This window comes from Balaenoptera borealis (assembly GCF_965194805.1).
Source record: "Balaenoptera borealis genome assembly, chromosome: 1".
NCBI lineage: Eukaryota > Metazoa > Chordata > Mammalia > Artiodactyla > Balaenopteridae > Balaenoptera > Balaenoptera borealis.
In genome coordinates this window covers 53,823,908-53,840,971 of record NC_138860.1, presented here as the reverse complement: position 1 = coordinate 53,840,971, position 17,064 = coordinate 53,823,908, and the positions used below count along the sequence as shown (strand labels likewise).

Here is a 17,064-nt window from a genome sequence, read left to right as displayed (position 1 = left end):
TGCAACTTTTCATTTAGAGATCCTGTTTGATCGGCAGTGCTTTCCTTCTCTTTTCTGGAGACCCCTGTGACCTCAAGGGAAGTTCTGGGCCGGAGGGCCCACCCTGGTCTGCACATGGTGACCCAGGCTTTATCACATGAGACTCTGGGCAAGCCTGTCAGTTAGCTTGTCTCCCCAAGGAAAGTGCCAAGGAAACCCGGCAGGCAAGTCTGAAACCTCTGCCGCTGACACATGAATCCGTCCTTGATGAGTGAAGGGCTGGTTATCACACAGCAGAAACCTATAAACTGGGGGCCCTGAGGGGATGGAGCCTATGACGTCTAATGTAACTAAAGCTGTGTGTGTGTGTGTGTGTGTGTGTGTGCGAATGTGAGAGAGAGAGAGAGAGAGAGAGAGAGAATATTGTTTTAAGCTCATTACAGGATCCTCAAGTCCTATGTTTTGTTGCTGCTCCAAGAGGGCAAGTGTTGGGTCTGTCTTGTTCATCAGATTTACCACCATCACCTGGTACAGTCCTGGTGCGTAGAAACTGCTTAATAACTGATTGACTATTCGATGGACAGAGGTGAGGGAGGGTGAGGAGAGCTGAGTGATAGGTTTTGGAGTCGGAATATCCGAGTTTCATTTCTGCTTCCTTGTGGAATTGTCTCCAGCAAGTCCCTTAGCCTCTCCCAGTCTCTCCTCTTAAAGGTCTCAGATGAATGCAAGAACATTTAGTAATCATGATAGTAAATAGTAAATCATGATAGAGCTTACCTTCATACAAATCATCCTTAACATTGTTAACCTGAGTCTGTGCAGGGAGGCTATCCCTATTCCTCACCTATCTTAAGTCTAGCAGTGGAGGAATGCATCAAGTGGACCTTGGTAGGTCCAGGCCAGGTCTGAGGGTGACACTGAAGGTCATATCCCAGAGTCTGGAGAGGAGAGTGGCAGTCGGGGTGTGACATCTGCCCGGGTGCACATGGGGAATGGTGGGCACTGCTGAAGCTCTCTGAAGTGCAACGAGGAACATATTATAGGGATAAAAAGGCTGTGGTTAGGGTCTGTTGAGGCTGGCAGATCATCCCAACAAGAGAGGAGAATACAAGTCATTCATCTGAATGGATAGCACCCCCATCTACCGTTCACCCCAGGATGTCCTGTCATTTCTCTGGTCTCCTCTCCCTTTCTAGTCAAAACAGGAGGTTTTGTGTCCAGATGTTGTGGATGACAAGAACAAACAACACTTTCTGTGAGTTTTTACTACTGACACCCTCAGATTTAGTCAAGAAAACATCTCTTCAATAGAGTTGACCAATTAACCACTCAAATGGCTTGAAAACTTATTTAATGTCACTGCCTAATCATTTTATTAAATGTCACTGCTCCAACAGGCAAGAATGTCTGCTTTATCCCTCACTTCTCTTATGCTTCACCCCCTTTCTAAAACACAGGAGCCTCCTCCCAAAGAAGACTAAAATCTCAGAGCCTCACCCCTCATGTTTGTGCCCCTTTTATTTGCATAGAATTAAGGGATTTCTGTTTTGGGCAGGACCATGGGGATCATCTCACCTCTTAAGTCATTTTACTGATGCCCAAAGGGAGGCTCCCAGGGGAAGTGACTTGCTCCCAAGGGCACCGACTTGTAAGTGGCAAAGCCTGAGTGTTTTTATAGCTGTAAATCATGTAAGTGGTGCAGTGAAGTGTAAATACTGTAGGAGCTAGAGTAGGTAGACCCAGATCTGCCACCGACACACATGACCTTGTGCAACTCACTTATCTATTCCTAGCCTCAGTGTTCTCATCTGTTAAAAGGGGATCCTACATTTTGAGAAACAAAGATCGAGCGTCATTTTATTATCTGTGTTTCATAAGTAGTAACGACCACACAGATAGAAAATGATGTCTGCTGGTATTGGTTCATGATAATTGTTAACAACATTAACAATTTTGTTAATTATAGTACTAATTTCACATCTATTTCTCCTTTTCTTCTGGCCTCTAGCAACAGCTTAGCCATAGCCTTAACTCCTCCAACATGGAGGCCCTCCCCTGCACAGTATTTTTCAGAGAGGAAACTGTACTTCTATCTCCCTTGCCAAGATTTAGTACCTAAGCAGCTGATGCCCCAGATCCTAACTGCTCTGTTGACACACCTAGCGTACATGGAGATGGAGATCAACTGGAGGACACAAAAGAGTCCCCAGAAGTCAAAACTGTACTTCTATCTCCCTTGCCAAGATTTAGTACCTAAGCAGCTGATGCCCCAGATCCTAACTGCTCTATTGACACACCTAGCGTACATGGAGATGGAGACCAACAGAAGGACACAAAAGAGTCCCCAGAAGTCTTCAGCTGGGTGACAGTCTTGGTGGAGATGTGATTCTTATAAGCTTTCCCCTGTTGAAGACCGCGCTGCCCACCTCTCATGTGATTTCATCTACACCTGATTTTCTCAGTTGACAGAACTGGAACCCATTGAATTCATGGCTTAACGAACAAATACGAGCTAATGTACTCACAAAGGAAAAGCCATGACTTATTCTACTTGTACCTTTGGGCCAAAGCTGATGTATAATTTGTGTAGGTGTAGAACTCTGTCTTGAGTAGGGTCTAAGTAAGTGAAATTATTTGGCTTTCACAAGTAAATTTCTAATTTTTCCCTCAAGGAGCTAGCTTAGCCGTGACTTTAATACACTCACATGTAACATAGAGATTTACTTTCACAACCAGTTTTAGGATAAAATGGATACATAGAAGCCTCATGGGGAAGGTGAGAATTGTTTTAACCTGCTGAATATTAACAGTACCAGCACAAGACTCGAGAATCTAGATGGTTAAGATTTGCTTGACAGGTTGCTGTTACAAAATTTCTAGTAATATTGTTTGTGGAGCATAAACAGTAAATGCCCGAAAGCTATCCTCCTTGAAAAGTCTAATTTTTACGCAACTGTCAATGCAGCAATTACTTTGTCTTTTTTTTTTTTTTTAAAGGTGAAGGAACATGTTCTAGGTATTTTTTTAAGGAAAATTTTGAAACCTGTTTAAAACTTTTTTCTTAAAAAGAGATTTTTTTTTTTGTCAAAATGTTTTCAGATCCTGAGAAAAACCAATGAAACGGAAACCATATGATTCTGAGGCCAGGTTTTTTAGAGGCGCCGTCAGCACTGAATTCAGGCGTTCTTGCTGTGCTCAGCAGACCCGACCCAGCAATCAAAGCCATTTGATTCTAAAGCTGATACTTCTATAACCAGGCAGGTTCCAGCACATTGTGAACCCTGAAAAAGCATAATTACAAACAAAGAATGACAAGAAGCACACGTTGACTTAATATAGCTCGCTTCTTTCAAAGAGCGCACAGCTTTTCACACACACGCTCTCACCTGTCCTTAGAAACCCGCGATTAGCAGGGGAGGGGGCGGCTGCCACCCCTGTGTTACAGCACAGGCCACCAAGAGGCTCGGTGGCTGGGCCAAGGCCACACATTGTCACCGGCTCACAGTGACGCCTCTATGAAACGCATCGAATTGATTGATCACGTATTTTTGAAGACTGACTCCGTATGAGAGCTGAAGTTTTTCATAAAAACAAAGACCTGGACTTTGACCTTGAAGGGTCCATAACCTAGGCAGGGCTGGTGTTACGGCTCAGCAGAGATGATCAGACTTAGGGGAGATGATCATCATCACTCTGCTCAAGAAATTGCCACGCTAGCTTTTTCTCATGCCGAGAATAATCGCTAGTCTTCTGCAGAAATCACCAAGAACCCTCAAAGGTGTGCAGAATGGGAGCGAGGTCCTTTACGTGTCTATTATTTTTCAATTGCTGTGTAAGGAATTACCACAAACTTAGTGACATAAAGCAGTATGAATTCATTATGTCCCAGTTTCTGTGGGTCAGGAGTCCAGGTACAGGTTCGCTGGGTCCTCTGCTCAGGGCCTCACAAGACTGAAATCAAGGTGTCAGTCAGGAAAGCAGTTCCCATCTGGGACTCAGGGTTCTCTTCCGGGCTCATGTGGTTGTTGACAGAATTGGTTTTCTTTTTCTTCTTTTTTTTTTAACTGGAGTTTAATTGCTTTACAATGTTGTGTTAGTTTCTGCTGTACAGTGAAATGAATCAGCTATGTGTATACCTATATCCCCTCCCTCTTGAACCTCCCCCCACCCCACCCCCATCCCACCCATCTAGGTTGTCACAGAGCACTGAGCTTCCTGTGCTTTATAGCTTGTTCCTACTAGCTATTTCACGCATGGTAGTGAATATATGTCCATCCTAATCTCCCAACTTGTCCCACCCTTCCCTTCCCCCCCATGTCCACATGTCCATTCTCTACTTCTGCATCTCTATTCCTGCCCTGGAAATAGGTTCTTCTGTACCATTTTTCTAGATTCCACATATATGTGTTAATATACGATATTTGTTTTTCTCTTTCTGGCTTACTTCACTCTGTATGACAGACTCTAGGTCCATCCACATCTCTACAAATGACCCAGTTTTGTTCCTTTTTATGGCTGAGTAATATTTCTTAGACATTTCACTGAAGAAGACATAGAAATGGCCAAGAGGCATGTGAAAAGATGCTCAACATCACTAATTATTAGAGAAATACAAATCAAAACTGCAATGATGTATCACCTCACACTGGTCAGAATGGCCATCATCAAAAAAATCTACAAATGATAAATGCTGGAGAGGGTGTGGAGAAAACGGAACCCTTTTGCACTGTTGGTGGGAATGTAAATTGATACAGCTATTGTGGAGAACAGTATGGAGGTTCCTTAAAAAACTAAAAATAGAATTACCATACGACCCAGCAATCCCACTACTGGGCATATACCCTGAGAAAACCATAATTCAAAAAGAGTCATGTACCACAATGTTCATTGCAGCTCTATTTACAAGAGCCAGGACATGGAAACAACCTAAATGTCCAACAACAGATGAATGGATAAAGAAGATATGGTACAAATATACAGTGGAATATTACTCAGCCATAAAAAGGAATTGGTTTTCTTGCAGTGGTACAACTGTGGTTCCCATTTTCTTACTGGCTGTTGACTGGGAATTGTATTCAGTTCCTAGAGGCCACCCACAATCCCTTGCTGCATGGCCCGCATAGACTGTACACAGCTTAGCTGTTTGCTTTCTTCCAGGGCAGCTAGATCCTGTCTCTCTGACACTTCACCTTCTTTTAGAGGTTCACCTGATTGGGCCAGGCCCACCCAAGATACTTTTCCTTTTGATTAACTCAAAGTCAACTGATCAGTAACCTGATCCTGGAAGGAGTATCCCATCATATTCACAGGGCCTGCCTGCACTCAGGGGGAGGAGATTATAAAGGGCCCACACAGAAGGGCTCAAGAATCTTGGGGACCATTTTAGAAACCTGCATTCTGCAGTGCCCTACCTGTGTCAGTGCTTGTCCGCCTTACTGTGTTTGCTGCCTTGGCCTGCTGTGTCAAGCAGCCCCAGTCTCCAAAATGTGCCTCCATTAATATGCCTTTAGAAAGAGAACAATATTTTATAAGAGGAACTAATCACTAATGGTAGGTAGTGTTTCAGACAATGTAACGAGCACTTGCTTTCATATTGTCGGTACTTAGCAGAGTGTCTGGCACTTAGGAGTCCTCAGTTTCTGTTTCTCAAGCAACAAATGCATGGATGATTAAATGAGAAATATTTTGGGCATCCTCATCAGATTACATCCCATAAAAATAAATGCCTACCCCTCCATGTGCAAGGCTGAGTCCTCCTTTTAGTTTATAGCACTATTTCCGCCTCCCCCCCAACCCGGTTTAAAAGTAACGCCTGCTTATTATAAAAACACTTGGAAATGTGTCTTCTTTCTATGGTTTTATTTTTTATATTTAACTTCTTAATCCATCTGGAACTAATTTCCCAATATTATGTATAAAATAGTCTACCCCCTACCCATTTAATCTGTGATGCATATATATACACACACACACACACACACACACACACACACACACACAAGTTCTTATGTATAATAAGGTCTATTTCTGAGCTAGCTGTTCTGTTTCATTGATCTGCTCACCCACTTTGTGTGCCAGTATCACCGAGTTACTTACTGGAATTTTATAATATGTTTTAGGATCTGGTAGGGCAGATGTTGCCTCGCTATTTGTCCTTCAGCCCCCCTGTCCACCAGTTCATTAAGTACGGGTCTATCTTGCTGCCCACTCTAGCGCCTTAGAGAGCAAAGCATTCTTTGGAAAAGTCTGGACATGGAACCAGATCTAGGTTCATATTCTACCTTTGCATCTTCCTAGGCCAGCACCTCTGAGTCTCAGGGAAATGTAAACTTGCAATAATAATGCTTATGGTAGAAACTTTCTGTGAGAATTAACTGGGGAAACTTCTAAGAATTACCCAGTGTGTAGTAGATGGTCAATACCTACTAACCAGAGTAGAGGAGTGACTCTGAAGGTCCATGCACCCATGCTTCTGTCCCTTTATCCTTACCAGCAGGCACTGCAACACTTTTGAAAGCATCTTGTACAAATGCTGAGGCTCAGATCTGTCAGACTCAGGCCAGCTTTTAGGCTGGGGGTAACCAGGATTAAGAATTGGCCCCAGCCTCTGGGCAGCCTCTTCAGGGTTTGCACTGGTCCAAGGGAAGTTTGTTGAACTGGAGCCATTCCTGAGTGACCCGGGGTCCTGGGGAATGGGAGTGAGTCAAATGCTGAAGCCCACTTTACCTGGCCTTATAGAAGTCTGGAAGTGCCAGTGAATTGACACCCCTTGCTTCATCCCAGGAAGCTCATCTCTGGACTTTGGCAGCCAGAGAAAGGCCTCAAACCCACAAAATTACACGTGTTGGGGATTGGAAGTCATTCTAGCACAGACTGAGGTGGTACTGGTGAGGGGAGATGGGTGAGACTCTGACAGCATGTGCTAGACATTGAAGATTGAAGAAATGAATTCGATTGCAAGAACCCCCACAGTACTGAGTCAGCCAGGAGTCTTGAAGGCCAAAGTCTGACTCCCTTCCTGGCACTTTCCCTCCAACTCAGAGAGGGCAGGGCAAGAATGCACTCATTCATTTCTTCAAGAAGCATCTCTGAAGGCCTACTGTGTGCTCTCAGGAACTAGGGTAGGGGGGATACACAGCCCTGCACTCAGACAGCTTCCATACTACGCAGTGAGGAGAAAGAGCACAACGGCCATCCTTGTGTTCACGGATCTGTTCTCTGATGGTGGTGATTTCCCACTGTAACTCTATCCCTGCATGGCCTTTTGTAAAGGAGCAGATCGATGTTCAAAGCAGGAAGTCCAAAGCTTGACTATTATCTAGTCAAGCCTCTTTCTTTTCTCTTCTTTTTTTAAAAGAAATATAGTATAATCCTACATTTGTTTTCTTTTAAATTGAAGTATAGTTGATTTACAATGTTGTGTTACTTTCAGGTGTACAGCACTGTGATTCAGTTATTTATATATTAAGGTATTTTTATTTATAAAGTGTATATATATATATACTTTTTCAGATCCTTTTCCCTTATAGGTTATTACAAAATATTGAGTACAGTTCCCTGTGCTATACAGTAGGTCCTTGTTGATTATCTGTTTTACATAGAGTAGTGTGTATATGTTAATCCCAAACTCCTAATTTATACCTCCCCTACTCCCTTTTCACAACCATAAGTTTGTTGTCTATGTCTGCAGGTCTATTTCTGTTTTGTAAATAAATTCATTTGTATTTGTTTTTTTTAGCTTCCACATATAAGCAATATCATATCATATTTGTCTTTCTCTGTCTGGCTTACTTCACTTTGTATGATAATCTCTAGGTCCATCCATGTTGCTGCTAATGGCATTATTTCATTCTTTTTTATGGCTGAGTAATATTCCAGTGTGTTTGTGTGTGTGTGTGTGTGTGTGTGTGTGTGTGTGTGTGTGTGTGTGTGTATCACATCTTCCTTATCCATTCATCTGTCAATGGATACTTAGGTTGCTTCCATGTCTTGGCAATTGTAAATAGTGCTGCTGTGAACATTGGGATGCATGTATCTTTTCAAATTATGGTTGTCTCTGGATATATGCCCAGAAATGGGATTGCTGGATCATATGGTAGCTCTATTTTTAGTAGTATTAGGAACCTCCATACTGTTCTCCATAGTAAGCATCTTTATTTTCCATAAGGGATAACTAAACTCAGAGAAGGGAAGTAATTTGCCCAAGTTCACCCAGCTTCATAACAGTGATGGGACTTCACTATTCTGCCCACAATTCACCATCAGAAAAAGGGGGCTGCTCTTTGCTTTACATCAAGCCTCTAGAGGCTGCACACAATCTATGAGGCTATTATTGAAACATAGTGAACATTTTTGAGAGAGGAAGACAAGCGGATGGTGTTGAGTCTACACAGGAAACAAGGAAGCAACACAGTATAAAGGTTAGAGTTGGCCCCCCTGCGGTCAAAATTCTGGTTTCTTCACTTGAAATCTGCGTGAAATTAAGCAACTGTCCTCCTATCTCTAAACCTCATCTTCTCGTCGGCAAAATGACAGTGGTGTTTCCTGTAGGAATGTTTTAAGAATTAAATGAAATATACATCAACACGTAGCTCAATGCCTAGAAGGAAGATGTGTTACTAAGATAAAGGATTTCTAGAATGGGCCCTGCCCAGGGAGATTCGATGCTCACAGGCGCATAAGGTCAGACCAGGGTGTGCAACTGACATCCCCGTGTTGTACTTTTCCAGTTCCAGGAGCCCTGGTGGAGCGGGACAGAGCGGGAGAGTGTGGCGAGAGAATGAAGACACCAACCGCCTGGGAGAAGCATGAGGTGGCAGTGCGGCGCTCGGTTTAGAGGGCTTCGGCCGGAGGCGGCGGCCCCATGGGCAGCTCTGCTGGCACTGGCGCTCCCCGGTTGGGTGCTGGCTGTCTCGGCCACGGCGGCCGCTTTGGTACCCGAGCATCATGCCTCCGCGGCCGGCCAGCCGCCCCTGGACTGGCTGCTCACAGATCGGGGCCCGTTCCACCGCGCGCAGGAGTACACCGACTTCGTGGAGCGCTACCGCCAGGGTTTTACCACCAGATACAGGATCTACAGGTGAGTGGGGCGTCCCACTGAAGCCAGCCTGGGTCTGTGCAGGGCGCCAACCGCCAAGCCAGCTGGCAGGCCGCAGACTGCACTAGGAGAGAGCCGGAGAAGCAGCAGGCAGGGAGAATAAGCTTGCCGTGTTGGTTTTTAAAAAAAGAGAGAAGAAAACACATACAAGCTGGAAAACCTGCTGATGCCTCCTGGGGAACTTAGCAAAAGGGTTTCTATTTATAGGTTGTGCTGCTTATAAATTGAGGACAAATCAGGCGGCATGGATTCAGCATGCGGCCTGAGCTGCTGCAGGAGGTCAGAGTCGAATGCTGGGGCCGGGTTTTAAATAGTGGGTGAGATACTTTTATGAGTTGTAATTACCTCGATATGCAGATGAAGGAAGGGCAGCTCCAGTTCCTGCCTTAGAGGTGGGGGGAGCTCCGCAGGGGCAGGGATGGGCCTGCCCTCAGCCTTGTCAAACACCACAGCCTCAGTTGGCCTTGTGCCAGGAAATGGGCTGCATCGTCCCTGCCCCTCGGCTTGTCCTCAGGAACATCAGAGCTGAATGTCAAACATGTGACCTGTCTGACCCATCTGACAAGGGATGAACCAGGTGCAAATTCCTGGCTGCTGGACCAGCACTTCAAAAGCACGAGGCTCCTCAAAATCCTCACCTCAGGTGACCCAGAGACCCTCAGGGCTCCCTTGAGTGCATCCCTGAATTCAACTTTCTCCTTCCTCCCTCTGCTCAGTCTCTGCCTTAGTGTCACCCCCTTTTCCTCCTCACCTTGACCATAGTCTTCAGACAAACCTGGGAACTTGGCTAGAAGTTTTTTCTTTTATTAAAGATATTTATTTTCCGATTACAGATTCATTTCTAATGAAAGAGAGAGAGAGAGGGAAAATATGAAAAAGCACAAAGAGAAACAGAGCCAGAAAATCACCTATTCTTTTGCCAGCTAGAGGTTGCTATTGGTAACCTTGGGCATGTGCATTCCTAGTCATATGAACATACTAAAGGTTTTGGCCCTCTTGCTGGATCTAGCACTTTACATGCCTTAGGTACATGAACTCATTTAATCCTTCTAATAGCCCTCTTTTGGAAGAACAATTATTCTCCCCTTTTTACAGATGAAGAAATTGAGGTCCAGAGAAGTTAAGGAACTTGGCGAGGGACACACAGCTAGTAAATGGTGAAGCTAGGATTAGCTCCCAAGTAGCAGTCAGACTCCAAAGTCTGGGTTCTTAAATTATATTTAAAGAAACTATATTTTTCTGTTTCTAAGAGGCTTTTTTCCCCTTTACTTCTGCAACACCATGCAGTCTGTTTAGGTTAGTACAGAGTCTCAGAAATAAGGTTTTAAGGTATTGAGCATTGGGAGAGTCCCAAATGGTAAGTGGAGCCATTTACAGGGGGCATTTTCCTGGTACACGATTCCCACATGCAGATGCAGACAAAGGGAAAGATGAGGTATTTGAGGGGCTGGTGCTTCATGGGTGCAGAGGTCCGTAGAAACAAAAGCCATTTCTCCTCCAATCTGGTATTAGAAGGGATTGCAGTTCATACTCCCTGGTTCAGCGGCTCTGGTCCTTGCCATCCTCCAAAGACTGTAGTGGAAATTCACACAGGGCCACTGAGGCAGAGAGCGGCCAGCCCGGGCTGGGAGTGGCTGAGCTGACACCTGCTCCGGTAAAACAGGTTAACTTGACTCTCAGTAAATATATAAGAAATTAGACCTGTGTCCCCCACGAATTTTCTATAAGGTAAATTCAGGACGATGCTTCTCTTTATCAAAGAATTTCTTTTTCCATCCCTCCAAAAAAAAAAAAAAGAAAAAAAGGGAAAAGAGAAAATCCACCCTAGAATGTGTTTAAGCAGCGAATCCCTCCAGTTCAGGAAAACAAGATTTAATTCACCTCAGGCTTCTCCGTTTATCCCAAATCTTTCAAAAGCACTGTTAGCACAAAAAATTTTTTTTAAAGTATGTTGGAACTGAAATGTCAGGCTGGGAATCCTAATACCACCATTCACTTCAAAGGGCTATAGGAACTAGAAGGAGTAAAGCACCAGTTTCCTTCACCCCTCCACAGATTTCTCTTGTCATCAGGCCCCGGCGCCAAGGCTGGCGACCACTGAATGCCGGAGCAGCAGCTCAGAGCCGGCCCACGGGGAATGTCTGGAATCACTTCTGCACCATCAACCATTCTGTCAGTCCGCAGTGGTTTTTTGATCATTTAATGTGACAGGCTCTTACACTGTGCCATTGTGTTTCTCTGGGGTCGGTTATTGCACATGAACCTGTACCTGGGGAAACAGTAACCAGTCATTCTGACAGGAATGCAGCGTTGCGATTTGCAACCCCTCGGCGGGGCAAGGGGAGAATGGTCACACACGGCCGCTCCAGGAGCATTCTGGGAGTCCTGCCTTTAGCTATTCAGCAAAATGGTGGATCCATGGGTACTTGTTGTAGGGCTCTATATTATCCCCAAGGGAACTCACTCTTATCCCTCTCCCTTTTGTCTCTAGTGGTAATTCCTTCTAGCAAATTCAAGACCTTGCTTACTGTGACTAGAGCAGGTCACAGAAAACTGGTCTAGTCATCCCGAATGACTAGAAGGGCATTTTTTCCAGAAGGGCAGAGGGAGAAAGAGCTTACAGAGAATATCAGAAATGCTCCGTGGTGAAATTTTGGGTCTCGAACAGGATTAGTCTTTTATTCAATTCTTTAAGAAAGCTTTTGGTACATGGAGATCATATGGTATCCATATGTGCTTTCCATGTAGGAAGGGAGGTGAGCTGTGGTGGGGGAAGAATAAGAGTTTCCAATGGGGCTAGAATATTCGGTGCAGAATTACATGAAGCTCTCTTACACAGCGGAAGAGAGACCCTTCCTCTCTTCTAGCTGTGTGTGGACATATTATAGCAATTACGCAGCCAGGTTCTAACATTAAGCTCTGAACCCCACCTATTCTCATTTGGAAATCAGAGTGTGCTCTCTGTTGGAGTAGATGACTGGTTGGTCTAGAATAGCTCTGGCCTCTCTAACCATGGGTCCCCAGAGATTGTTGCTCTCTCCATAAGTTTGTATTCTCGTAGGCATAGATGCTTCAGAGTGAAGGTTCTGGAGCCAGATGACCTGGACTCTAATCCTGGGGCCGCAGCTTACTAGCTGTATAATGTTGGGTTAATTATTAAATTTCTTTGTTCCCCAATTTCCTTATTTGTAAAATTAGGACAATAATAGTGCCCACCTAATGGATTGATGTGAAAATTGAATGAGTTAATTGATGTAAAACACTTAGAACGGTGCTTAATAAATATTACCTATTATTAGAGTATCCTCAACAAATATTAACCAATGCAAAAATTATAATGAGATGAGAGCCATGGGTACTATCTTCATGATAACATCTGCTAATGGCTTAGCATTTGACAACTTATATTAGAAGGAAAAAAAATTGTTCTCTTGCTTTCTTTTTTAAAGCATATTAACCTTAATTCCTCAATCTCTGTCTCTGCTGGGAGAGGAACTCAACTGGAGAATGAATGCATGTTTTCTGGGGCACACTCTTACTGGTCTTATGGACTGCCAGAAAGGGCTGGATCATTTCCAGCATGTTTTAGAGTCACCACAGGGAATGATCTTTCTCCTATAAAGTCAGGGGTTGCCAACTGAGCAGACCTTCCTTAAGATGTCCTACAGAAGCTGGGCACTGGTCACTGCCAGCTCCCTGGTCCCAGGGGTAACTTGAACAATCTCAGAATGGCACCATTACGAGAAGAGAGACAATATACATTCTTGTTAAAACTTCCTAAATAACAGGATGGCCTTGGCCATCTCACCCAACTTTTGGCAAGCTTTTAAATTCCATTAGCCGACCTCTCAGCATATTCTCAAGCCCTATCAGACCAAGATCTGAGCAATCAGTCCACTTTTCAGACACTGTCTCTTAATAGGCTAGTGGTAAGAGCTGGAAGAGCAGAGATCCTGTCTCAGATTCCATTTGTGACCCCCAACTGCCTGCCTTTGCTCCACTCTATAGCCCCCAGTACAATAAACCCTTAAGTGATCAACCTCTCACAGCAGCCCTGTGAGGCAGATGGGGGTTTTTAGGGTTCAAGGCGGTGAGATGGACTTGTTCAAGGTCAGAGAGGTAGCCAGTCACAGCCAGAAATAGCACTCAGAGCTCCTGACTTGAAGTCTCCTGCTCATTACTCAAGACCATGCCACTTCCCTTTGACTGGTAAGTGCATCTTCATCATAACACGCAACCTAATCAGGCACCTAAATTGAGCTGATGCAAATGTAAATATGGTTTCTCAAAACACTCTAGCAGTAATGTTCCATTCTCTCTTTGCTACAAATCAAAGTTATGAGCAGTCTGGTTTTATTTTTTTTTTAATTTCTTTTTGTATTAAAGCTTTAATAGAGAGATAATCGTGGGATTGGAAAAAATCCAAGCCACTATGATGAAACACTTAAAACTCGGAAAGAATAAATTAAAATTAAGAGATAAACTTAGAGATCATATAGAACAATGAGTATAATATGGTGGTTGGGAGAAAAGCAAGGCCAGGTATAATTCCAAATTATTGACCTTAGTCACTAATACCTCCATTTCTATTATCTGCCTCTCTTTTAGAAAAGAAGGGTCTAGGGATATGTTAGAAGTCTTTTAGGAGGAAAAAAAAACAAACCAAAAAATAAGTAGATATCTTCATATTATATATGATCATATTCTGATCATGATTTTCTGATCATATTCTGGGCAAAGTTTGCAAATTTTGAGAACCAAAGTAGAACATAGCTTAAAACCAAGAGATTGGAGTGGTACCCAAAGGTAGGCAATGTTGAAGCAGGAATGTGTTTTAGCAGGTGCATCTGGAAACATACAATAGGGCAGGCTGGGGTAGAATCAGATGACGTGCCGAATGAGGACCGTTAAGGCAAAAGAACCTTTCTACAGGCACCAGAGCAATTATCCTAAGAAAAGATAATATGTTTATAATTCAACAGGATGAAAAATAAGGTTTGGCAATAGCTTACATGTGAAAGAAGTGAGAAATGGGCAAAACCGAATAATTTATCCATACTGCTCCAAGTGTGGTCTGTGGACCAGCAGCGTTGGCATTACCTGAGAGCTTGTAAAAAATGACAGAACCTCAAGTCTCACCCTGACCTACAAAATCAGAATCTGCATTTTAACAGGAGCCCCACATGAACAGTATGACATTAAAGCTTGATTATACTAAGTGCTTGGGAGGTAGAAGGAGAGCAGGAATAACCAGGGTGGAGAAGGACAGAAGGCTTAATGGTAAGGCAGCATCCCCCGTGATGCACTTGAGGTCGTGAGAATATTTACAGGAGATGTTACAAATGAAATAGAACAGTAATCATGGGAGGTTAAATTTAGGAATTATTAGTGCCAAGGCACATGAACTCATAAGATCCAGCAGCTGGGAGGAAAGTTTAAAAGCAGAAAAGGCTGGAGGGCCTAAAACCAGACTATGGGTGCCTCCTGGGAGATGGAGAGGTGAGAAAGCAGAGAGCAGCTGTGCAAGCAATCACAGAAGGAACTCCAGAGCTGATTTATCATCTGGACCACGTCTCAGGGACTGACAAATACTGATTTGAATAAAGAGTGAACCCTGGGAGAGGCACCGTCTCCAATTAAGAGATCACAATCCACTTAAATAAACGGCAACCAAAGGCAACCTCAGTCTGCCTGGGTAAATCCCAGTGATTTCCTAGGTGTTCCTTACAGCTACGGAGGTACAGAAAGTTTGTGTTATTACACAGCTGCAGGGCACCATAAGGGAAGCCGTGGTTCTCAGGTGGATGGGACAGGCGGGGGAGCAGGTGAGCTCTGCCGGAGAAACGACCATCACCCGAGCAAACTGGGTGATCTCTGCCCTTCTCACTGGGTTTATATTTTGACAAGGGAGTTTGTTGGACTAGAAGGCGAGAAAGGAACAGTACACAAACTAGAGCAAAACAAATCAGAGCGAAATCAGAGGCAATGTGGAGCAATGAGCCTGTAGTCTGGTCACAGGTACTATTTCTCAGTCCACAGAGATAAGGAGGTGGCAGAGGGACAGAACGAAACGTCTAGAGTTTGCTTTCCTCAAGAGTTCAATGCTGGCTAAATGTATAGCCGAATAGCTGACATAAACTATCTAATCTAGGCTGTAGACCCAGCAGAAGGCCTTTACTCAAGGAATTTTATTCCAGAAGTGTCTGGATGATGAGCCCCAAAAGGGTGTCTGGGCCCTTGAATTGGGCCTTGCAGATCCTCATCCTCGTGCAGCATCCTGTCTGCATCTTAACGTGGAAACATCCGCACCAGTGCAGCCGACCTATGTGAATGAGGACGTGTGCTGCTCACTTCGAGGAAGGAGAAAGAGCACATAAACATGCAATGACAATTCAAGAGCGTAGGAAGAGCAATACTCATTCAATCCGTTGTATTGAAGGCCGACTCTGTGCTCATGCTTCTGCAAGATTCTGCTAATAAACCATGAATGGGGAGGACACAGTTCTTGATCTGGTGGAACTCACAGACAAGTATATTTGGAGAAAGTGCTAGGTCGCTCTGCACAGAGAGGTCAAGGAAGGCCAGAATAAAAGGGGATGCGTCAGCCAGACTCTGATGGCTGAGTGGGAGATCTCCAAGTGGAGAGCTTGGGGAACGGTGCTGTGGACACAGGAGCAGTATAACCAAAGTTGTGGGAGTGCCAGGTGTGCTTTAGAAACTGAGCAGCCAGTCCCACGCATCCAGTGTAAATGCCAAGAAGCATGTGAATGTCCCTCCTCCACCTGCTCTGCCCCACTGTGTTGTTTCTGCCGTATCTTGTCACTCCAAAATGCCAAAAGGGTCTCCTAGACACTGATTTCTTCCAAGGTGCAATTTTTAAAGCCTCTCACCTGGAGGGCATGTCATTTTCCTGTACTGGCAGTGAGTAAAATGAAGTGAGAGTAATTGCATATCTGGAGAAGGTAGGACCAAAGGCAATTCCTTGCATTTCTACCTTGGAAAAATGGAGTGTGAATATGCACCTGGTGAGAAAATGGTAAGCAGTGCTTTGAGGGTCTTATAAAGCCACTAGTTCAACTGAAAATCCAGCATCACTTAGGCTTAAAAAATTGAATTCAGAGTAAACTTCCCACACCATGTGTTTGCTTTCTTGGTCCTCTCGCAAGTATTCATGGAGCATCTACTTTGTGCAAAGCATTATTCTGGGCACTGTTGAAGGCTACAAAAGATAGAGAAAATAGGGTTCTACTGATTTCCAGGAGTTCAGCTGTCCAGTTTGAGTGACAGCACACATAAACGGAAAAAACACATTGGAATGTAGCATCTCAGGCTCTGGGAGAAGATATTTAGCACATTCTCAGTGATTGATGGATAGATTTGGTCCATGGATGCCATATCAGAATGAATTCTCAGGATGTCAGTCCCACATTCCCCCAGGACAAAATGACTCTTGCCCCAAATTTTCCTGTGTGTTCTAGGACTATTTCCAGGTCATCCACCTGGCTTGAAATAGGATTGCAAAGATGGTCTGTGAAGAGAAAATGTAAAAATAAAAACATGCAAGAAAAGCAGGGAAAATCCAGGAAGGCCAAGGGGAGAAAGCTAGTTCAGTTTTGTTTTCAGATGAGATTTAGTAGAGAGATCTTGAGTCAGTCAGGCAGAGAAAAAGAGGATTAATATTTGCTTTGAGAAATAATTAATTTTATTCATGAATGAATTGCTACTTAGAGACATGTATATGTAGAAAGGAGTGAGGTAAGCTTCATCTAGAAACTGTCACGACACAGATGCAGGCAGAAAGGGACACTGGCTAGCCGCGTGGTCTTTTCATTTTTTTTCTCCTCAAGAGAACAGCTTCTTCTGGGTCAGGGATTCTCAATTTTTTTCTCTATTCAGCTTCTGCCACATTTATCCCACCTCAGGGCTTTCCACATCTCCCACAAGGATAGTATTTCAGTCCACATTGCTTAGAACAGTGAGTGGCATGT

At 44.0% G+C, this 17,064-nt stretch overlaps 1 protein-coding gene across 2 annotated transcripts in view; it reads left to right on the top strand.

The window, feature by feature from the left end:
* The window catches only part of BRINP2 (BMP/retinoic acid inducible neural specific 2), a 120,011-nt gene that overhangs the window by 59,597 nt on the left and 43,350 nt on the right, over positions 1-17,064 (top strand). For both annotated transcript variants that reach the window (XM_082384034.1, XM_082384035.1), the window contains one exon: positions 8,709-9,058. In XM_082384034.1, coding sequence (XP_082240160.1) covers positions 8,787-9,058 — 272 coding nt within the window. In that variant the 5' untranslated portion in view covers positions 8,709-8,786. The remainder of the gene's footprint in view (positions 1-8,708; positions 9,059-17,064) is intronic.